The sequence below is a fragment of the Brassica rapa genome, chromosome A09 (genome assembly GCF_000309985.2).
Source record: "Brassica rapa cultivar Chiifu-401-42 chromosome A09, CAAS_Brap_v3.01, whole genome shotgun sequence".
NCBI lineage: Eukaryota > Viridiplantae > Streptophyta > Magnoliopsida > Brassicales > Brassicaceae > Brassica > Brassica rapa.
The window spans coordinates 17,946,930-17,971,002 of NC_024803.2; the positions used below are offsets into that span (position 1 = coordinate 17,946,930).

At 38.4% G+C, this 24,073-nt stretch overlaps 2 protein-coding genes across 3 annotated transcripts; both read right to left on the bottom strand.

Moving 5' to 3' along the window:
- Nucleotides 1-388: 388 nt before the first annotated feature.
- Nucleotides 389-6,338, bottom strand: LOC103839909 (probable sodium/metabolite cotransporter BASS5, chloroplastic). The gene is made up of 8 exons (XM_009116395.3): nt 6,070-6,338; nt 5,926-5,973; nt 5,782-5,837; nt 5,583-5,710; nt 5,061-5,507; nt 4,296-4,632; nt 4,184-4,194; nt 389-679 (listed from the first exon to the last, which is right to left on the bottom strand). The coding sequence occupies exons 1-8, from the start codon at nt 6,215-6,217 to the stop codon at nt 628-630; spliced, it is 1,227 nt and encodes a 408-aa protein (XP_009114643.1). The 5' UTR covers nt 6,218-6,338; the 3' UTR covers nt 389-627.
- A 5,757-nt stretch (nt 6,339-12,095) lies between these two features.
- Nucleotides 12,096-22,674, bottom strand: LOC103839910 (probable WRKY transcription factor 19). 2 transcript variants are annotated; one of them, XM_009116396.3, is made up of 5 exons: nt 15,994-22,674; nt 15,044-15,929; nt 13,512-14,580; nt 13,134-13,430; nt 12,096-13,036 (listed from the first exon to the last, which is right to left on the bottom strand). In XM_009116396.3, the coding sequence occupies exons 1-5, from the start codon at nt 16,670-16,672 to the stop codon at nt 12,311-12,313; spliced, it is 3,657 nt and encodes a 1,218-aa protein (XP_009114644.3). In that variant the 5' UTR covers nt 16,673-22,674; the 3' UTR covers nt 12,096-12,310. The 2 variants fall into 2 exon arrangements, with proteins under 2 accessions (XP_009114644.3, XP_009114645.2); XM_009116397.3 differs by having other exon boundaries at nt 15,044-15,912; nt 15,994-22,669.
- Nucleotides 22,675-24,073: the final 1,399 nt, after the last annotated feature.

A 24,073-nucleotide genomic window follows, 5' to 3' on the forward strand; every position in this document is an offset into this window, starting at 1 on the left:
AGACTTTAAAATAAAAATGACTAAAATAGACTTAATTGTTTTACCAAAAAAAGTAAATATACACTTATACTCATAAAATTAATTAATTTAGACATTAAAGTTTAGAGTTAAGGGGTGGAGTTTAAGGTTTAGGGTTTAAGGTTTAGGGTTTAGAGTTGAGGAGTGGGGTTTTGGAGATAAAATTTAAAAATTTTAAAATTAAAATAAAATTAAAATTTTTAAAATTAAAAATACTATTTTGGTCATTTTAGTTCTGGAAGTCTATTTTTGTGACAAAATTTTAAAAAGTCTATTTGATAGAATTGCTCTTTATAATTTTTAACCCTTTTTTCCAAAAATTAAATGTTAGTTGGCAAGATAATATTTGTTAGGTGAAAGATTTAGGGAGTGAACCTAAGAATTTCTCCACTATTAATATATTGGTTCCATAAAATCCTGATTCATAACTCGAACAGTCGTACTGTTCTCTGGCTTATCGACTCTGTTCTGGTTTAGTCAACTTTGTGTTGTATCAGAAGCAATTTAAAAAGAACAACCATAAGAGTCATTACAGAAATAATTAGAACAGCCAACATAAACAACCTATAAATAAATGTCTTCGAACATCTTAGATTAGGGTTTATGTCACTACTCCTTTCTATTTTTCCATATTGTAACCAGCGAGACACCCATCAGAGACTCAGATCTCTTAGAAACACAAAGAATTATAAGAACAACTTTTCTTATTAGCTTTAGAAACTACTCAAAACTAAAGCTCTCAATATGTTTCACTTAGATCATATGGAACACCTCTCCATTAGACCTATATTTATATGAAAGACAATTCCCTTTAACATGTGGGATATGGAAAACACAAACTTAACCTAAATAGAAACTTCCTTTTCCTATTTCTAAGTTTCCTTATTGTGTTTATCTTAACATATTAAACATCTAATAATATGTTAAGTTTCCACAAGCTTGGAATTATCCAACATTCACCCCCTTAATTCCAACTTGAATTAGGGAGATCAATTTCTTGAACTCCGATTAAGCTCCTCATTTGCTTGAACTCAATCATCAAGTAATCATCCTCCACCACACCATGGTGTGCGAATCCACCCATTGAATTCACATCTTTCTCAAGGTTAGACCGGATGCTCTCCTTGCTTCCGTACCGCTTCTTCTTAGAATCGGCCCAGTTCTTGTAGAACCTTCTCATGACCTCTTCACTTAAGTTGCGATGAGTCTTGTGGCTGAAGCTCACTGCGATGATAACTCTGGTCACATCCGCCATCTTGCGTACATGAGCTCTGGGAAGGATGTCGGCCTTCTGCTCAACACCCAACTGATTTATCTCTGGTTCATCTTCAGCCTTTGAGAACCTTGACTCCATTGGTATGTGCATTGTGTCACACGCTTCCACCTTTGTGTCACACACTCCTCCGTGAGTCGTGTTGCACACTCCTACGTGAGTCGTGTTACACACTTCCATCTTTGTGTCACACAGGATTCCTTGAGCATACCTCTCTTGCTTTATTCTGATTCCGTCTGCTCCTTGAATCACCTCTATGCCAAGGTAGTACGTTAGCTTACCTAGATCTGACATCTCGAACTTCTTAGACATCTCCTCCTTGAATTGCCTAATCACCTTAAGTGAAGTTCCTGTCACAAATAGATCATCAACGTAGATGGCTATGATCAAGACGTCTCCTCCTTGAGTCTTGCAGTACACTGATGGTTCCTTCGTGCACTTCTCAAATCTCATCTCCTTGAGAACCTGATCGAGTTTTACACTCCATGCTCTGGGTGCCTGGCGTAACACATGCAACGTCTTGTGTAACACACAAACTCGATCATCTTCTCCTTTCTTCTCAGAACCAGTCGGTCTATCTTCAAGCTCCCATATCTTGTTTCTTGTGATAGACTCCAACTCGTCTTCCATAGCTTCAACCCAATCTTCTTCACAAGATAGGTTGAACTCATCTGAGGCAATCTCTCCTCCTCTATCGGTGCATCCTAGATTGAGCACATCTGAGGCAACCTCTCCTCCTCTATCGGTGCAACCTAGATTGAACATAGCTGAGGCAACCTCTCCTCCTCTATCGGTGTGAGATCTTTTGAACCGATAGAATGCCTCACGATTATCTGCTGGTGTTGGTGGTGTGATACATCCACACAAATTTCCAAGCAATAATCTCACTGGCTTTGATGTACAAATCATGGCCTTAGTCAGGAATGTGTCTCTGGCTTGCTTCCCTGCGAGACATGTGTCACACACGCCTTCTTTGTGTGTTACACTCGGGAATGAGTGTCTCGTTTGCTTCTCTGCGAGACATGTGTCACACACGCCTTCTTCGTGTGTTACACTCTGCATTCCTACGACCATCTCCTTCCTTACCATGTTGTTCATCACTCCATAGCATATATGTCCTTGTCGAGCATGCCACCTCCATGTAGCATCTTCGTCCCTGACATGTAAACATTCCGGGTAGCTTATCTCCATAGGGGTCTTGTAGAGACGGTTTGGAGATCTTGTCACACGAACTAGCAACCTTCCATGCGAATCTGTGAGCGTTAAGTAGACATCTTTCATGTTAACCTCACATCCGTTCTCTGTTGCTTGCCCAAGACTTAATATATTGTGCTTCAGATCAGGTATGTAGTATATGTCCTTGAGTGCCTTCTTCTCTCCAGTCTTGCACACAAATGTAACCACACCCTTTCCTACAATGTCAACACACGATCCATCACCAAACTTCACCTTCCCTTTGGTGTTGAGATTCAAACTCGAAAAGAACTCCTTGTTCCCTGTCATGTGATTGCTCGCTCCATTATCCAAATACCAGACACTTGCATCGCCTTTGTCGATATCAAGATTCTTCGGAATCACCTTATCTTCGTTCAAAAACACCACCTCGTGTACATAGAGTGCATCAGCCTCTTCTGTCTCGTTTAGGTTAGTTTCTTGATTCTTCTCTGTCTTTTCGGGACAGACAGTTGCGTAGTGACCAGGCTTGTCACATCTCCAACATATCAGCTTTGAACGATTCTTCTTCGAGTTGTTATCTTCGGTGTGTGACGCACGGTTTTGGTTGTGTGACCTACCTCGACCTCTGCCTCTACCGTTCCTTCCTCTTCCTCTACCACGGGAATTCTCATAGCCCCTCTGACTATGCTCTTCATTGTTCGAAAACATCAGCTTCCCTTGGTCTTCTTTCTGAGTTTCTTCTCCTACACGCTCCTCGTACGCCTTAAGCCTTCCTACTATGTCTTCAAACCCCGTCGAGTTGAGATCTAGGACTTGCTCAAGTGATGCTACGATCTGGATATACTTGTGTCTTGGAAGACCCTTCAAGAACTTCTTGACCATCTTGGATTCTTCTATGTTTTCTCCCAACGAGGTTGCTTTGGATGATAGGCCCGATATCTTCCCCGCGAAGTCATCGACCGTATCTGAATCATCCATCTTCAACCTGTCAAACTCCGCCATCAACGTCTGAAGTCTCGCCTCCCTTACACGATCAGCTCCTAGGTGTCGCGACTTGATGGCGTTCCAGATCTCTTTTGATGCGGTTTGTTCTCCCACCTGGAGAATCAATGTTTCGGGAACAGATTGAAACAAAAGAGCTATCGCAACATCGTTCTTCTTTTGATCATCTGAACCAGGTTCGATTGTGTCCCACACTTCATGAACACGTAGTAGAACCTTCATCCTCATCGACCAAACTGTGTAGTTTGTCGATGACAACATCGGACATTGGATGGATGTAGATCCAAAGTCCTTCGTGCGTGGAGCCCTAGTCACGTCAGCCATCTTGCCGTCGCGATCTCTTGTTCACAAGCACCAGGATCTTAAGCTACAACTTAAGCTTAGATCGAGTCTCCAACCTGGCTCTGATACCAATTCAGATCTCTTAGAAACACAAAGAATTATAAGAACAACTTTTCTTATTAGCTTTAGAAACTACTCAAAACTAAAGCTCTCAATATGTTTCACTTAGATCATATGGAACACCTCTCCATTAGACCTATATTTATATGAAAGACAATTCCCTTTAACATGTGGGATATGGAAAACACAAACTTAACCTAAATAGAAACTTCCTTTTCCTATTTCTAAGTTTCCTTATTGTGTTTATCTTAACATATTAAACATCTAATAATATGTTAAGTTTCCACAAGCTTGGAATTATCCAACAGAGACATAACCACCGTCTGCCAAAAAATAAGAATTTGTCTACAATTAGAATGAAAAAACATGTTAAGAACTAAAAGCAAAGAGATGTAACAAGACGAGGTCGGTTTTTTAAACTCACGGAGATTGCTGGAGGCACTCCAACAAGAGGATCTTGAAAGAACTTTGTCGCGAGAGCCAGAGCAAGAAGACTACTTTGCATTCCTGTTTCATAGGATAATGTTCTTTGTAGGGCCTTTACATCAGGTGCCTTGCTGAAGAGCAAACCAGTTAAAAAGTAACCAGCGACGAAAGCCAAGAGATGAAAAGTGATAACGAGTAACAAAATGGTTGCACCGAACGGAGACAAGATTGAGTCTATGTTCAAAGCGAGGGGTGCTCCTAAGCAACAAGCCATATCGATAAGCGTTAGCGCCGGGAGAAATGGTTTGATCGCATTAGACAACCTTGGAAATAACCTGTAGTCACATTTCTCATGTAACATTAGTATTTAGGTAGCCGTACATTGAAAGTGTTTTGGATAAACACTCATCCTATCCAAATTAATCAATATGAAAATTGGTTTTAGAAAAATCCGTAAAGACAAGTATGATCCGACCCATACAGATATCAACCAAAGTGTCAAATCGAAAGTTTAGACAAAAAAATTTGATATATGTAATATCATGTGTCCAAAGCTAATAAATATTAGACTTACTAGGTAATAACCAAAAAAAAAAAAACAAATCTATGCAGATTTATTGATCAGGTTCAAAATGGATAATATCATATATTGGATAGAGTTGCACATGAATTTGAGAAAAGCCCAACAACTCGTGCCGTATATGTTTGAAGCCTGATAAATCTGACATGCATGCATTTCTAATTGATTGAGCTTGTGTCTAACCGGTTCAGAAGAAGTCCTGCGGCAATTGGTGTAACCACGACCTGGAGAATGCTGGAGACCATCCCAACCACATCAACGGGAAGCTTTTTACCAATGAGCAAGAGAGAAAGCATGGGTGTAACGAGTGCCGCGGTAGCTGTTGAGATCGATGTCATGACAATACTAAGCGGCGCGAGTGAAGGATCGGTCAAGAAAGTTGTGTAATTCGATAGTTGAGCTCCACTAACACATGAGACCAACATGATTCCAGCACCTATAGGAGTAGGTAGCTTGAAATGGGAGACAGCTATTAAGCCGAACATATAACCTAAGAGAGGTTTTATCAGGTATTGTCCGATGTAACCGGCGAAAATAGCGTCTGGTCTTTTAAGAGCTTCAAGAAAGTCTCGTTCGTTAGAGTTGATTCCAACAGCAAACATCATGAACCCTAAGCCAGGCACAAAGTACCTAAAGACGGAGAAATAGTAATTCAAGATTTGTAATTAAAATCATGATCAAGTTAGTAATTAGGTTGACCCAAACCTTGGCTTGAACCATGTGAAAGAAGGTGGATAGAGAAGAGCTAAGATTGTACTTGAGAGAGTCACATGAGGAATAAAAGAGTTGGCTTTCTTTAGCACTTCCATTATAGAAACCTTCTCATTGTAGACCTCAAACAAAACACAACTGTTACTTGCCAAGAAAGCGAAAGAAGACTTGGATCTTGTTGGTTATGTTTTACCTCGGCTGATTCAGATTCTGAGACATATCTCCGCCAAGGAAAACTCAACCTACCATCTTTAATTTGGATTGTAGAACAAGGCAACACCCAAAATTAAATTGCTTCAGTCCAAACAAAAACACAGTTGTTCCATATTTTACTTACTTTGCAGAATCAGATCACTGCGTAATGGAAAATCTACAGATGATGAACCTGTGAGAATCAAACTCATCAATAACAAGAACGGAAGAAATATACATATAAATGGTTAGAATTAAAGTTTTAGAACAAGGGACAAAGAAGTGAAACCTAGAGAAAGAAATGAGAAGCTGCGGTCGGGGAAATTTGCAACTCTTTGAGTGTTATGAGAAACCACAGGGTAGGAATAATCTCGAGGTTGAAGAAGACGATGTTGAGACTTCAAGAACAGAGTCTCGATAGGAGAGATCACGCCCATTTTATTTTTAATTCAGAAATAACCAAAACGACTATCTTGATCAGAGAGATACGTGGAAGCAAAACGCAGCATCATTATAAGCACGACGTACCAAATTATCAACCTAAATAAGAAAACGTTTCATTAGAAACTAGGCGTGGAAAAATATTTACATCTACGTGATACGCACGTGCGAGCGCCACACCAACCTATCGTCTCAAAAGCACTCGCTTTTTAAAAGATTTAGTCTTTGATTACTTCCCATTTTGAGGAAACACATCAAGGAACAATTTTATAGGGTTGAGGACTCGAAATTTTATAGGCCTTATTCACGTAATTAAATGATTTGTTTTTATAATATTATAGACAAGCCGTTTACTCTTTTAGCTTCTCGACCCCGAATGCGTTCACGCATGCCTTTCTTGGACCCAATCATACTTATATGTTACTCTGAGTAGTGAGATTGATGAACTTCAATTGTGTAATTGGGGGGGGGGGGGAACGGCCAATTTCACCACTCTTCCATTGTTCTCATATGCGATTGTTTGAATCAAGCCCAAAACAACATGAACTGGCTCGTCTATCAACAATAAAAGACACTTTTTGACCTATACGTGACAACATCAGATAAATCATGAAACATAACAAACCAAAGTCTTGTACGAACGAGAATCATACAGAAACGTATACAAATTAAATTTAGCAACTAGCAACTCTGTAAACATAAGAAAAACTATTTAAACTTTATAGAATTTTTAACATTAAAACCTCTCAATTAAGTTTGTTTCGGGTAAAAACTCCCCAAACTAAGTATTTAGTGAAATAACCCCTAAACTAATTTTATTTAATTAATTAAACCTTCTGTTTACAGTGTGGGTCATAATTACCACTACTACTGGTAAATCTTTAGTTTAGGAGTTTTGACATTAAATAAACATAGTTGAGGGGTTTTACCATTGAAAAATCAAAAATATAAAAATATAATAACATTAACTAAAATTAGTAACTTAAATTTTTTTCAAAAATATCATTCTTTAAATTAATGCAAAGAGATGAGTTTGATTTCTTTTAAAATCAACATTATCTATGTATAAATTGAAAATGTAAAATACCAGAAAATATAATAAAAATTATCTAAAGATTTACTAGTAGTAGTAGTTCTTTTGACAGGAACTAGACATAAACTAATTATCTAAAGATCTAGTAACTAACATTTTCAAAACTAAAACATCAAATAAATTATGCTGCATCGATGAGATATATTTATTTTAAAATCCATATTATATGTGGGAGCTAAAACTCACAATTATAATTTAATGCAAATAGAGTAAGGTTTAGTCAGACTAGGCTATATTCACATTAAATTGTTAGTTGCGGGTTTTTAGCTCCCACGTATAATTTGAATTTTAAAATAAATCTATCTCATCAATGCAGCATAATTTATCTGAAGTGCTAATTTTGAAAATGTTTGTTACTAATTTTTTAAATATTTATTATATCTCTATTTTTGGTCAAAAGAACCACTAATACCGGCAAAACTTTATATAATTTTTATTTTATTTTGTGGTTTTTTTAATTTTAATTTATACATAAATGTTGATTTCAAAATAAATCAAACTCATTTATTTGCATAAACTTTCAAAATGCTAAGTTACTAATTTTTAGATAATGTTTTTTAATTTTCACATATTTTAGAATATTTTAGATCTTTAATGGAAAACCCCTTGACTATCTTTATTTAATGTAAAATCCTTAAACTAAATATTTATCAGTAGTAGTGATAATTATGATCGGCACTGTAGACATAGGATTTAATTCATTAAATAAAGTTAGTTTGGGGGCTATTTCACTAAATACTTAGTTTGGGTATTTACTCAAAACAAATTTACTTGAGGGGTTTTAACGTTAAAAATCTATTTTCAAAACATAACAACATTAATATTCACCAAATAAAATAGTTATATTAGATTAATTGATTTAATTATTCGTGTAATAGATAATTATTCTTATTATTCAATAATATTTTATCGTGTTTCGGATACATATAAAAGATTTAGATCGGCTTTGGTACAAGTAATTTTTTGGGATTTTAAATTTTCATAATTTCGGATATCCATTTGGGTTTGGGTAAAACCCATAACCTGAAATACCGTAAAAATCCATTTGGTATTATGTCAGGTTCGGATCGATTCGAATTCATTTTTACTGGGTTGGGTCCGGATCGAAATTTCGGATTCGGTTTATTTGCGCAGCCCTAAGTGATATACATTCTAATAGTTATAAATCAAATTTATATTTAAATAAAAAAAAGAAAAAAGCTATTAAGAAGACAAAAATGAATAACTTGTCCGGTTCCTTTGCAAAAGAAGTTCAGAATCAACAAGGATTCGTATAACGAAGGGAGTGTACAACTGATTTTTCAAACCACGTTCTTGTTCGTAACGAGGGAAAAATAAAATTGAGTTCTTCACGACATTAGAGAAGAAAAAAAAGACTTTCCGTATGGTCTCCTTGTTTTAGGACATTATGGCTTTGCCAAACAAAGCAATGCCAAGAGAATAACTGACTAAGCTGTGCTATGAGGGTCATTCTAACCGTGCATCTTTGCTTAGAATGGTTCGACAAAAGAAAGAGGTGGAAAATGGACCGAGAAAATAATGATTTGTGAACCCAATTACTTTGACAAAAATATATGAAGAATCAGTACTATTGAGGAACATTTTATAGAAAGAAAAGAAAAAGAGCAAATCATAATATTTTGATTAATTAAATTTTGTTAAAAGATAAAATCACCAAATACCTACACATACACGTATTTGATTACTTCAATAAATAGCCTTGAATTTCCATTTCATAAAAAATATAATTATTCAAAAATTAAAATTTAATAATTTTGGAATAAGATTTAGCAGTATTAAAAGAAATAAACTATAATAACAAAACTTTTAACAATATCTAATTAATATCATTATAAAATTCAGTTACATCTTGATCATTAATACGGCAATAGAGATCTTTTTAGACAAAAATTAATTCGAAAGATTTATACAAAATTTTGACAGAACTAGTGCAACTATAAAACCCACAAATATTTCGTCTACTCTTATTGCCAATATATATATATATATATATATATATATACATATATATATGTATATATCTTGGACTTTCATATTTTCAGTTGCAAACACAAAATAAATAAAAAACTAGACTTTGATCCACGCATCTGTGCGAGTAATTTTTCATTTTATAAATATAATTTTTTCATATTATATTTTGAATATCATCATTTTTGATAATATATTGTTGTGATTTAAAAAAATAAATAAATAATATATAGTTGTAGATATAAGTTTAATATATGTTAACAATTTCATTTTTATATAAAAATGTTACACAGTTTACGAATTTTAACTTTTATAAACTGTGAATGATATTCTAGTTCCTTTAAAAGGTGAATTATTCTTTCAAAAAAAAAGGTGAATTATGTTTTTTTTATTTAATTGAAAATATTATTTTTATCTATGTTCATTTACCAATTTAATATAATTTTCATATTTAATTCATTTATTACTTCTACTTAATAAAATATGGACTATAATTATAAAATTTGTAAAAAATATCATATAATTTATTTTATTTTGTTTTTTATAAATTTTATTTAAAATTATTTATAGTAATATTATATTACTAATTACAAAATTAATCATTCATTAATTATAAAAGATTTAAAATTTTATAAGATTTGGTAAGATTTTTTTTCTCAACAGATTTTATTATAACTAAAAATAAAATTTAAAATTACCGTTAAAATTGATTTATTATTAATATCCTTATAATTATTTAGATTCTTTAGAAATGTTAATGCAAAAAAAAATCAAATAGAGAAGATTCAGGCACACTGTAGATATCGTTAATGTTTAAAGTGTTTTTTTTTTCTATCGTTTCATAGATAGATTTTCCAGAAATAGTAGAGAACTGTACGTTAATGTTGTAATGCTTTGAATATGCATGTGTTTCATCTACAACACTGAAGTGCACACTCCTCAGGATTGTGTAATGTTGTAATGCTTTGAATATGCATGTGTTTCACCTACAACACTGAAGTGCACACTCCTTTCAGAAATATGTTTCACCTACAACACTGAAGTGCACACTTTGGAGCTGTAGATAAACATTAGTTATCTAGAATACTAAAGTGACCATTTCTGAAAAGTTTTATCTAGCATTTTGATGTTTTAAGAAACTTGAATATGTTGGGTCTTAGTTATTTGAGGCCTAATAATGTTAGGGTTTCTAGAACATATGAGACACTATATATATTTGTGCTTCCTCTAAATCAAACTAGCCGCTGAAATAGAGAGCAATTTGATATGTTCTTCTTGTAGACAGATTTTTGTAAATATTCCATTAATAAAAGTCTTATCTTTGCTCTGTGAAGAGATCCTATTGGTGAACCAAGTTAAATCTTTGTGTTCTTTTTGTTTATTGTATTTATCCATCTGTGTGTTTGGCATATCTTCTTCTTGCATCTGTTAAAACGTGTAAGTATAAAATTAAATACAAAAAGTTGTACGACCAAATTTTTCTAGCAAGTGGGCTATCATAACAGAAACTAATGGTTTGGATTCATGGTGTCACTAGGTTGAAAAAAATCTTCAAAATCATTGGAAACCCATGGAAGAAGAATGAAATTGCAAATGAGAAAAATTATCTCCCTAGGGACATTCTATTTCTCATACTATCTTGCCTTTCTATGAAAGACAACATTCGTGCTTCTGCTGTTTGTAAGACATGGCATGATATAGCTGTTTCTGTTCGAGATCGCTCTCCCTTGCTTGTGTATTTTAATGTAGGTCTAAGTGGCGTCTCTTATGGATTTTTTGATCCAAGGGAGAAGAAAACCACAAAGGCAATGAAGCTAAGCTATCAATTTTTTGATGCAAGACTTTGTCAATCCAAAAAGGGGTGGTTACTCATGGAACATAACCATGAAGGCATTAAGAGATTATTCTTCTTTAATCCATTTACTCGAGAGCACATAACGTTGCCAAGTTTGATAGCAACTGGAGCCTTTGGAGCAGCAGAATTCGCTTTCTCTTGTGCTCCTACAAGCAAAGGTTGTGTGTTGTGTTGCATTAGTAATCGCACACCATATCGTTTTCTCATCCACACCTGGAATGTCGGTGCAGCTAAATGGGTCACCGAGAAAGTCAATAAACGGGCACCTTCTAAATTTTATGGAAATAACAATATTGTATTCTCTGATGGTTATTTTTGGTTTCCTGATCAAAATGGGCTAGGGGTATACGATCCAGTTGCACGTACCTGGGATACTCTTTATGTGCCACTTCCGAACCTGAGCCCATATCTCATGTGGATAACCGAATACCAAGGGAACATATATCTAGTAGACTCGGTCTCCAGTAGAGGGCAGATGAGACTAATCATGTTTAGACTTAACCGGTTGAGGTTGGTTTGGGAAAAGAAGAAAATATGTGATGGTTTGTCCAGCTTTATCAGTGATGAATCAAGCATTATGACATATGGGCTCCCAAGAGATATGAGTGACATTGTGTATGTGTGGGATTCTCATATAAACCCGGATCGTCCGGTCAAATACTCGTTAAGTACAAGGAGTTTTTGTAAGAGACATGACGGCTATTGTGTTGAATCTTCAAACAGCAACGAGATGCTGCATTATGCTGCCTGGATCGAGCCGCCACAGAACAGCAGTATCTATGACTTCCCCATTATAGATCCCAAATAGGCTAATTAACTCATCTACATTTCTGTATTTTAAGATTAATTTTTCAGAAAAAAAAACTTTATACCTTGTTAGTTATGATCATTAAATCCTATAAAAATATTCAAGAAACAAGTCCACAGCAGCATCAAATTCGAACAATATCATGAAATTATATAAGAAGCTAAGTACACAAGTAACATAACAAACATTTACCAGATATCCACATAATGAAATATCACTCTCTACATTCAGATAAAGAATCAGACTTAGGCGGATTCAGCCCTTAGTTCTTCTCATATATTTCACATTGTAGACAACAGCAACAATCTTTGTTGTGTCAATTACAAGGAGTATAGAAGAAGAAACTAAGAGATGTGAACTTTCTTGAGCCAACCTAATCTATTCCACAGTTTTGAAAACTTCTCTGTATCAATCTGACGGAATTCAACCTTGAATCTTAGGCTCCAGGCGTTGTCAGGCAATCTTACGAGGCTCTTGCATCCCACAAATCTTACTTCTTCAAGAGCAGTCAGATATGAAATGGAGGAGGGTAGCTCTTTAATGGCCGTCCTGCTCAAATCCAAAGACTTTAAGCATTTCATCTTTCTAGAGAAGTCTGGAAAATGCTCAAGGCTTGAGCAGCCTGACAGATTCAGCGTTTCGAGATGCTTTAACTTGCATATGCTCGTTGGAAGAATCACGAGGCGTCTGCTGTTTTCCAGGTCAAGTTTTTCAAGAAGTACCAAGTTCTTGATCGGTGATGGTATTTCTTGTATCACAGTCCCACCCAAGTACAGTTCTTTCACATTTGGTGAGATCTCCGGAAAATTCTCTAGCTTCGAGCAGCCAGAAAGATTCAAGACCTCAAGAGACTCTAAATCACTTGTAGATGGTACACTCTCCAGATTCGAGCAGTCCTTCAGATTCAGAGAGACAAGCTTTTTAAGATAACAGATAGAGTGGCTAATGCTCACCAAACTCTTGCAACCTTCAAGATCAAGAAGCTCGAGGTTTTGCGCACTTGTAAGTCTTGGAAGCTTTGTTAACTGGCAGGAGTAGCTCAGTCTCATCTTTTTAAGGTTTTCCAGACTCTGTAAAAGAGAGAAACAAATATCAGCAACAACTTCATGGTTTCTCATATTTGATTGACATAGATAGTAGTCAAGTAGTAGTAATCTTGAACATTACCTTTTTGCCTTTCCAAAGTTTCTTCAAAGAACTATTTGGCATGTTAAGCTCTATGAGGTTCTTTGGATCAAAACATTGCGGCAATGAACTTATAGGATAGTGTTCCCAGTGCAGAAGCCTTAGCTTGGTCGGCAAGTATTCAAGACCTTGAGGTAAAGACACTCCATGGTTCTCTATCAACTCGGAGAAATAAAACTTTAACAGTCTAAGGTTACACATTTTGTCGAATACATTGGGACTTGCATCGAATTTCAGCTGCGACATGTCCAGGAAAAGCCCTTCAATACCTGACGTGCCCTGAAAGCAAAAAAAAAAAAAGTCAGAACAAACCTAAGTGCAGAACGTTAAAAAAGACAAAATATTGCCTTGGTTACTTACAGTGTTGTCTAGGAATACGTCTCTAATATCTTCAGCATTCCACAACCTGCTGCGGTCTCCTGGCCTGTCAATAGATTCTTGGCGAACAATTTCTCGGCCTGTTGCCTGGAGGAACCAGAGCATGTCCACCGTATTGTGTGATATGGTTAACAGTGATTTGTCAACAAGGTTTTTAAACCCAATATGTGCAGAGAAACCACATCCATCAAGCAACATTGCAACGTCGTCTTTATCCATCTTTCTAAAGAAACATGCAATGTCTAAAAATATACTCTTTTCGTTTTCATCAAGCCCACAACAGCTTCTTTCGAATATACCTGGAATGTAAATGGCTGAATATTTTTGAATTTCTTGTGATAAACTTTTCCATTCTCTGCTGGATCTGCTTAAGAACTGAAGAACCTGAGGATTTCCATTTGAGAATTTGACCAACTCAAGTGACAATGTCTTGTAAAGCTCGGGTGACAGACCACTCTGAAATATTCCGGGGTTCAGAAGATGTAGAGAGTTAGGAAATTCTAATGGCTTGACCTCATAGACATGATCGGTTTTGCATAGTATAAAAACATGTCTGTTCCTAGACGTTATGATTATTCTGCTTCTTGGACCAAAATAGATAAGCATCCCTACAACTGTTTCAACATCCCTGAAATCATTCACATCGTCGAGAACTACGAGGGCACTTTTACGCTGAAGCCTGCTCCTCAAGAAACTCATTTTAATGTTTGAAGTACGTATGACATCTGGTTCTACCTCTAAAAGTGTAGACAATAGTTCCTCCCTCACAGCATCGTACCCTTTTAGCTCGACTTCTTTGTTGAGATCCTTGAGGAAGACACAAGTCTCATATTGGACAGAGATTCTATGGAAAATTTCTTCAGCAATGGCTGTTTTTCCTATACCAACCGCACCCCATATACCTATGCGGCGAACATCTTGAGACTCAGTGCATAGCAGTGACAGGATCTCCTTTATCTGCGTATCCATCCCAATAATATTCTTCTTATAGTTGGAAAGTAGCACCTCCAAAGCATCATTGACAATCTCGTCTATAAAGTCAGACTCGGACCTGCGATGTATGAAGTATATAGAGTATACGAGTCAATAATCTTCAAGACAAAGATGAGGATGAAATATCAAAGTTTTAGTTTCTTTTTTTTTTTTTAACAAATATCAAAGTTATACAACCTGACTGATCCATATAGACTGGACGGAAAACGGTAAAACTAAAAGTTTATGGATACGGACATGGTACTATATATATAATATCTATAAATTTAAAATATAGAAAGTCACAATATAAAACTCAACATAAAATAGAGCAAAGAACATATATATAACCACAACCATAAAATTAAAAAAAAAAAAAAAACAGGGCAAAGAACATATAACCACAATCATAAAGTTTAAAAATAGAGCAAAAACATATAATCACAAGATCAGTGATCATAGGGAAGTGAAAAGCCATTAGATTAGATGGTGCACTAAATACTTTCATGAGGAAACGTTTAACAATAACAGGCATCACGTACTTATCTGTCAATATGTAGCCATGCATCTGACTTATTTTCTCCAAAGCAGCCTGCCATCGTTTTGGCTCGTCTTGGAGGAAAAAACTCTCATAATACTCGCTATTAGTGATCAAATCAGATGGTGAAATTCCATAAAAAATCGGGTAAACCACTCGAGGCTTTTTACTTTGTTGTTCAACAATGTTTAAGAGGTTGGAAGGGACGTATGTGCTGGTTAAGAATATGATCAAAACCCTACATTCTGGAACTGTGTCTACTTCATCGATGTCTTCTCGGACAGATACCCCTCTCCGGGAGAGGGCAGCATGAAGATGGCTGATGAAATCACCTTTGCTTATGCAACCTCTCATGTATCTGATTACGGCATCATATTCCCTAATGGCGGATGTGCTTAGTTCAGTGTCTTGCAGATCCTTTGAGGACCCTTTTACAACGTATGAGTTAAGAGGCACAGAGACAGAGTTGTTTAAGTCTGAAACAGAGTTAGGAATCCCGGTGAGTCGCTGGACGACCTTAACAAAAGCATCATTGGTGATGTCACCTCTCCTGTAGATGACTATGACTTCATAATCAGTAGAGGCGGATGATGCAGAAAATTGTAGTTGAGAAACAGAGTTGTTAACCCCGGTGAGTCGGTGGACGACGCTCCTGAAATCACTCAAGGTGGTGTGTACGACCTTGGGCGAGACAACCACCGGCTGTCGCTGAGTTAACGTGGGAGGTTTCTTGATCATGTGGGAGTCTTTGTGAATGCTGAGAGGTGAAGGACGATGACCACGGATCTGAAGCTGGCGTCTCTGCTTCTGCTGTTGATTGCCGCCGCCCGGTGAAGATGATTCTTTAACTCCGTGTTTGGTCATGTCGTGTACCTTAGAATCAGAATAAGCTGCATAATCAAAATTGATTTACCAAGTGCGGGTGAAAATAAAGTTAACTACGAATTTACTCACACTCTCCTCCTGGAGGATCTCTGCACACGAACGCTCTACTTATGGCCTCCACAACTCCTCCTTGTTGTGTAACTTTAGCACCTAACCTGCATCTCGTCCAGCTCGAATTATCTGTGAAAGTGACGTTGCCGCTGACTACTCCGACCCCGTCTTTAAGCGTCACGGTCAGGTCTCCGGCGAGCAATGGTGGTTTCCCTTCCCGTGGTCGGAGAATATTCCTGTTAAACTCCTCGGTGGTGAAGCTTTCCTCGGGGATATCAGCGTTCAGCGCTACGATCTCGAGCCGCAAGTCGGAGGTGACTCGAGCGTTTGTGGCGGCATCGAGGAGCTCGATTGCTATTGGAGAACCGTCCTCGGACTCGATCCTGGAAAACGTAAATATCATCGGTGGTGGCGAGTTTACAAAACGCAGCTTCCATGCCCGTGGCTGCAGCATCTCGGGCGTTCTCGTCAGCGGTATATCGTCGCTGTCCTTATTATATGGACTTTTTCTCAAATCTTCGAGGCAGATTTGTTGACCTCTTCTTGTCCCTGTGCGTTGCCAATAATTCCTTCTTTTTTTTTTTGTTTTTTGGGAGGTTGAATGAAGGGAAACTGCTCCAAGAATAAAATTTACCCCCAATAATGGTTTTCTCACCCAACGATTTTGACTAGATGTTAAATTTTGACTTTTCTGCATAGGTCTGCTAGTTCAGGCAAAACCCCAGAAGCAAATTTGACTTTTCTACATCGGTCTGCTATGCTAGTTCACGCAAATCTCCAAAAGTTATTTCAAAATTTGGAGATTTGGTTTTTATTATGTTGGGGGTTGGTTTGGAACACTCAGATTCAAATCGGCTCATTAGAAAATAGTTTTCTCATTGAAAATGTCAAATTTGACGAATCTGAGGGCATCTTTTTATTTTTACCACGCTTGGAGAAAAATACTCAAATTCAAATCGGCCTATTAAACAAATGTTTATTCGATAAAACAAATATAAATAGTTAGGTGGTGGGTGTTGGAAAGTAGCTAAAGATAAAATTGGCCGAAAAGCCAGTGACAATCACTTACACTCTCTCTTTCAATTCTCCATCTTCTCACTAGAAAAGTTTTTCTATAATAATCACCGTTTGGTGGCCGGTGACCTTTGCCGCCTGTTACCACTTTTTCTCTTTTGTTTTTGATGTATATATTTCGCTTGGCGAATCCTTCTCTTCGCGGTGGCAAACCCTTCCCTTCGCGATGGCGATCTTTTGTCGTGATGTTTCAATCAGACCGGAGTAAAGCTTCATGGCTGATTTTTTGTTCTCCGATGAATATTGAGTTGTAATATATAGAATCCTTTCTTCGCAGCTAATTATGATCTCGTTTTGCTTAAGAAGGGTCTTCTCTTTCCTCTCGGTTTGCACTTGCTCTTTTTTTAAAGGAATCAATCTCTGCTTAATTAGATTGAAGCCTTAAAGTTGGCTCTAAAGCGGAGTCTCCTTGATAGAAAGGAAGCAGTGATGTTGGATTCACCTTGGATGATACTAGTGAGGATTTAGATGAATCGGCATCTTTAAGATGGTCCGGTAAAGATCCTATTTAGGTCATTTGAGTCTCTCCCAGATATATTTTCCGATGATTGATGGAGGTTCCTGCTTAAGCGGCGGTTAGGTGAAGGATGGAGATGAAGGAGTTCATAACTGTGCTCGGCCGCGACGCTTTGCCGGCGGAGCTGTTTCAGAAAGCCTCTCACTCCAGCGGCGGCACGTCTTTGATACGTGTCATCTCAGATCGAGGTGTTGTTTCATGCATATCGAGATGAAGACGCGTGGCAGGACTTTTCTTCGTAGAAGACGCGTGGATTTGAGTGAGACAGAACGACTCAAGAGGATCTGATGGGCTAAAAATGGGCCGGACTGTTTTGTGTTTTAATGCTTTGAGTATGTACTTTTATAATTGAGCTTTATGAACTTCTCATGTAATATGCCTTTTGGGCTTCTCTAATAAAAGAGAATGTTGACAAAAAAAAGATAAAATAGGCCGAAAGCCCAAGCCCATTAGCATTCAACTTCAACCGGGCTCGCATAAAAAGTGAGGTCCATCACTCCGATCTTAAAGAGTGAGCTGTAGGGCTGGGATATCGGGTATTCGGTCGGTTATGGGTAAGAACCGTTCGGTTCCAGATAAATCGGTTATTTAGAAAATGTATTCGATGAATACTTGGTTGATTTACGGTTCAGATTGGTTCTGACCGGTTCGGGTATACAAATATTAACCCGAAATTATATATATATTTTTTAAATTTTTAAATTTCTATTTATTTTTTTTTAAATAAAAAATGAACACAAATCGAATATATATTTATAGTCCGAACGTTATTACAAAGAAATTAAAGTGGTCTAGTGGTAAAAATAGTTGTCCCTTTACCTTTCTAACCACAGATATTCATGAACTTTACCCATCGGTTAAATATGCTCTATCCGAGACTGATCCGAACCGGTTCATTTCAGGTCTGATCTGGTTCGGTATTCGGCTTCGGTTAAAAAGTCACAGGTCTAGAGGGCCCAGTCAAAGTAAACCCATAAAAAAAGGGGAGACGGAATCAGTAGGAACGAGGATGCGACCCCGCAGATCTAGAGATCGTTGAGAGATATCCGGAGAGGTTGCACCTATAAGAAGAGAAGATATTGATATAGAGGTACACACGTGAAACCTTAGAGAGACCTAACCACACACATGTCGTTGAGAGAGATCCGGAGAGGTCGCATGTAACACCCCCGATCCGGACTAAATAAAAGGTAATTAGTTTGCCATGCACCAATCAAATAAGAACATGCACGACGAACTAAATAACTCTAACCAGACCGAAGATACTACTACCACGTGCCCGAACATTTGATCTGAGGTTCCCAGATCAGATCTGAAATCCTAAGATCATATGTCCAACAACGGGTTTCCTAGCGATTCCAAGTTAAGGCTTTGCAACCCGAGTTTGAAACCGTTAGTTAGTTCGTCTCAGACTAGGACTAGTATCATATGGAATCCAAGCATTTCACAAACCCCTTTTTTTTTATTCATATATACTTTAAGTTTAACCACATCAAAAAATTATACATGCTCGGCTGATGTTCAAAACCATATCTTACATATTACAAAACGTACATGTTTGCAAAAGGTAGCAAATCTACACCAACAACTTTGTGCTCCTCCGATCCCAAAAGGAACCTACTACTACGGGTTACCTGCAAAACAAAGAGTCTAATGAGCAACTATTTTGCTTAGTGAGTCAGGTTTCCTAACAATTATTTATCCCCCCATTATGCATCAAACATTAAGCAACAAGGATCAATTATATTAAAAAAATATGCAATGCAAAAATAAAGCAATCATGTAAACAAGCATCCACTCTTCACGAGTGGTTAGATCATTATCGATCATCGAGGACTGCCTCTCGCCATTGGTTCCTATCTCGATACGAAGTCCATAACACATCCCTTCTTGCGCCAATTGACTCTAAACACAAAGTCTAAAAAGTCGATGGACCGGATAACACACTTGCCGCATCGTCATGCAGCTACACGGTCGAGGGTAGCTAACCCTATCACACGTGTCTTCGCGTCCTGCCCGGAACTAATTTTGGTAAGGCCCCGGACAAGGCACGGGCCTCGAGTGGACACCAATGACTCTCACGACAGTCCACCCGAGTGTCGGACACTCACGGATCAAGTCTGTGGATTTACGGGTTTCCCCGTTAAGATATGATCATACATGTTATATTATCTGAGCCGAGGCCCAAACAATATAATGCAATGACATAAGTATATGCAACACAACATCAATGTATCACAATCATGTTATACCCCTCGAGCCGCAGCCCGACGATATAACTCAATATCTTTCACAAACATCAATCATTATCATATCATTATATATCTAAACGTGCAACCTAGCAATGCATCAACCAATACTCTTGCTTTGCAGGCGCTAGGCGCACACACAACAATCATAACCCATAACCGAGACTCACCTCAACACTTAGATGAAAGTTTTGGACTGGAAACGCTTCTATCTCGCGGCCGGCACAACTTAGAGCTTCTATCAATTTAATCCTAGAATAAAAGGATTCCCAATGTCCCGTTAGTCGGAACCAGGATATAAACCTGAATCTAAATAAGGAATATAAAACTAAATTTAGAAGAAAAGCTAAAGACTAGAAGGTTTACCTTAAGGTTTGTGTGCTCTCGGGTTCTCTCGGGTTTCCTATTGTCAAGTTTTTAGTGTGGAAACTAAACTAAGGGGTGTGGGGTATTTATAGGTGATGGGAATGACTAAGGGGAGCTTAAGGTAGTGGGTAGGGAATCAGGAGCTTTCCTGGCTGCCCCCATGCAACCAATTGGAGACAGGTTAGTGTGTAGCCACAATTCTGTCCAATAAAAATCAGATTTGTAGCCAGCCACCAAATCAGCCAATAGAAAAGAAACATGAGCTGCTTGGACAACGTCCAATCAATAAGAGACATATTACCAGCTTCTGGAAGGAGTAAATCAGGCTGCTGCATCCTCCAGCAGCTCCCGGACGCACCCGAAACACCGTAAACGGACCCAAACGAGCCATAGTTAATTATGAACGCCTAGTTATCTCATCTGGATTGATGAAGATGTTTCTCATTGGCCAAAACCTTGCTTTCCCCACACCTAAATTGTTCTAAAATAATTCTAAGGTCATTCCTATCTTAAGGCCCTATAATAAATTTTCGATTAATTTTCTCGTCCGACTAGGATGTTCTAGGCCGAACCGCGAGCATTTTCAATCCACTAAACTTCCTGAAGAATTTATTTCTTCAGATGAAAAACTATTCTAAGACTTTCTAAATTTTTCTTATATACCTTGGGATCCACAAACATCCACGGGAAAAGATCAATCTGACTTCCACTTACTTGAGTAATTTTCTCGGCTGTTACAAGATTTTTTCTTTGTCTTCGTTTTACTCTTTAAAGAGGGTTATATTACATTCTCCCCCTCTAAATAGAATTCGTCCCGAATTCTTAGTGGTTTGATGCTCCACCCATCTGATCTTCATCATCTTCCAAAGACAGTTCAGGATGAGTTGCTCTAAACCTCTCTTCATCTTCCCATGTCACAATTACTCGACGCTGTTTTTCCCAAAATACTTGCACTTGAGGAATCTCTCGATTCTTCAGTTTTCTTATTCGTCTTTCTCCGATTCGGAGTGGTCCTTCAGGGTAAGTGAGGTTGGAACGAAGGTTTTCAACTTGTTGCGGCTCTACTTCGGTAGGATCTCGTATATGCCTTCTTAACATTGAGACATGGAAAACTGGGTGAAGTGCCATATCTGATGGTAACTCTAATTGATAAGCTACTTCTCCTACCTGTTGCATTAATCGATATGGTCCTATATATCGAGTGGCTAACTTTCCCACTTTTCTGAATCTATCTCTCCCTTTTTGTGCGGCCACCTTCAAATATACCCAATCACCAACTTGAAATATTACTTCACGTCTATTCTGATCGGCATACTTCTTTTGCCTGTCTTGAGATTTCTTCATATTCTCCCGGACATTTTTTATCTTTTCTGTTGTTTCATCTACTACATTTGGTCATAACATATGTCTTTCTCCAACTTCAGCCCAACACAGTGGTGTGCGGCTAGGTCGTCCATATAATGCCTCATATGGGGACATTCCAATACTTGCATGGTAACTGTTGTTATAAGAGAACTCTACCAAAGGTAGGTATTGTTCCCATGTACCTGACCAGTCTAATACACACATCCTTAGCAAATCTTCCAAAGTTCTGATTGTTCGTTCCGTCTGCCCGTCAGTTTCAGGGTGAAACGCCGTACTCATATGAAGATCAGTCCCCAATACTTGCTGGAAAGCTCTCCAGAATTGAGCCGTAAATCTTGGATCACGATCAGATACTATGTTGGCAGGAACTCCGTGTAATCGTACTATCTTTTTTAAGTAAACTTCTGCTAGTACTTCTACCTTGTCAACAATTCTAATGGGTAGAAAATGAGCAGTCTTAGTTAGTCGGTCAACCACCACCCATATAGTATCATTCCCTCTTCCTGGTGCTCGAGGTAGTCCCGTTACAAAATCCATAGCCACTGACTCCCACTTCCATTCTGGGATTGGTAGGCTTTGCAATAATCCTCCCGGCACTTGATGGTCAGCCTTAATTTGTTGGCAGGTCTGGCACTGGGCTACCCACTTAGCAACTGATCGTTTGATTCCTGGCCAGTGATAGTATCGACGTATATCCTGATACATCTTGGTGCTTCCAGGATGAATACTTAATATTGGGTGGTGTGCGATTCTCAAGATCTCTTCTCGTAACTCCTTTCCTACAGGTACGGTTATCCTTCCGTTCAGTAGGAGGGTTCTGTCATCAGCCAAATGATAACCACTATCATTTCTTCCGCCTCATTCTTCAAGTTCTTTTATAATCTTCTTTAGCTTCACATCTTCCTTCTGCTCTTCTCGAATTCTTTGCAGGAGGTTTGCTTGATTTACTGCTCGCAATCCCAATGGCTCGCCGCCCTCGCATTCTATGGCTGAAAGACTAATCATCTTGAATTCTGTGTTTAAGGCTTCTAAGTCCTTCTCAATAGCTGTATCACTTCTCCTCCGACTCAGTGCATCTGCTACCACATTCGCCTTTCCTGGGTGATATTTGTTGGGGTCAAAAACGGTTACGACGGAATTACCACCCGAAAATCCTCGGAGATCGTATTTCCGAAAGAGATAGTAAAAGAAGAGATGTAATTTTCGTAAAAATAACCAATACGAAGTTTTTACGAAGAAGTATCCTTTGGGATTCAAACCGAACAAACCAAGCTCGGTCACCACGCATACACGCCGTCGGTCGCTATGCAGCAACCAAACCCGAGCGAAGCTCGGTTTCTACGTAGTGACCGAGCGATCGTCCCGCTCGGTCGCTACGTAGCGACCGAGCTCGAGCCAAAGCTCGGTCGCTACGTAGCGACCGAGCGATCGTCCCGCTCGGTCGCTACGTAGTGACCGAGCTCGAGCCAAAGCTCGGTCGCTACGTAGCGACCGAGCGATCGTCCCGCTCGGTCGCTACGTAGCGACCGAGCTCGAGCCAAAGCTCGGTCGCTACGTAGCGACCGAGCGATCGTCCCGCTCGGTCGCTACGTAGCGACCGAGCACTCGTCTCGCTCGGTCGCTACGTAGCGACCGGGCTCGAGCCAAAGTTTGGTCGCTGTGTAGCGATTGAACCTTTCCGAACATCGATACGACACCAGTCCTTGCATTCTCGTCAAACCTTCGAATGCTATCTCCCGAAGACCGTAGCAAGCTCAGTCCATGTTTCCCGCTATTCTAATTCATCGATAAAACTTCGCGGATTAGAAACCGCGGAAAACTCGTAGTAAACGTGTCGAGTCGGAAGACGGCCCAAAGGGACCTAAAACACGACTCGAGGCCCATCCTACGATTTTTCCTAACCAAAAGCCCGTGAACCACAGCATGGTTCACGCTTGGCCCACAAGGAAGGATAAATGTCAAGTTTCCGCGGATAAATACGGAAGTTTTGAAGATAATTGTGAAGATCGGGAAAAATGGAATATCTCCATTTTTATGCTATGACGGCTTAAGGGCAGAAGAGTAAAAGCGTAAACCGACCTTGGAGCTAGTATATAAGGAGTCCTAGGCGAGGAGCAAGGAAAAGGACTTTTTCAGAGCAAACTTAGCACTTAGAGCAATTTAGGCAATTTTCCGTTTTTGTTATTTCGAGCTGCGACTCAATTAGGTTTAGCCGTCTTAGGGTTGCTAGAACTAGGAATCTCGCCGACAGCTCTCGAGCCCAGGCTTATACCTTGTTGTAACGCTCATACGCAGATTCGGAATAAAGATCTACTTTGCTCTCTCTTTTCGATTTCTTACTTTTATCGTTGTTATTCTCGTGTTCTGATTGCTTGACGTGTGGTAATTAACAGATATCCGGGTCCTCTGGGAAATTAGGGTTTTCCTAGTTTCCTTATTTAAACGGAAATCGACAGTGTGAATTTCGGTTCCCACAGTTTGGCGCTAGAAGGAGGGGGACTTGCGGATCAATCTAACCCGCAAAAGC

Bases quoted from the DNA above. Each gene is read 5' to 3' on its own strand.
- LOC103839909 (XM_009116395.3), bottom strand. From the start codon at position 6,217: ATGGGCGTGATCTCTCCTATCGAGACTCTGTTCTTGAAGTCTCAACAT. The intron at 5,838-5,925 runs GTAAGTAAAATA...TCCAAATTAAAG, and splicing joins CAGTGATCTGATTCTGCAAA to ATGGTAGGTTGAGTTTTCCT. The intron at 5,508-5,582 runs GTTTGGGTCAAC...CTCCGTCTTTAG, and splicing joins TTCACATGGTTCAAGCCAAG to GTACTTTGTGCCTGGCTTAG.
- LOC103839910 (XM_009116396.3), bottom strand. From the start codon at position 16,672: ATGCAGAAAAGTCAAAATTTAACATCTAGTCAAAATCGTTGGGTGAGA. The intron at 15,930-15,993 runs GTGAGTAAATTC...TTGATTATGCAG, and splicing joins AGATCCTCCAGGAGGAGAGT to CTTATTCTGATTCTAAGGTA. The intron at 13,431-13,511 runs GTAAGTAACCAA...TTTTGCTTTCAG, and splicing joins ACGTATTCCTAGACAACACT to GGCACGTCAGGTATTGAAGG.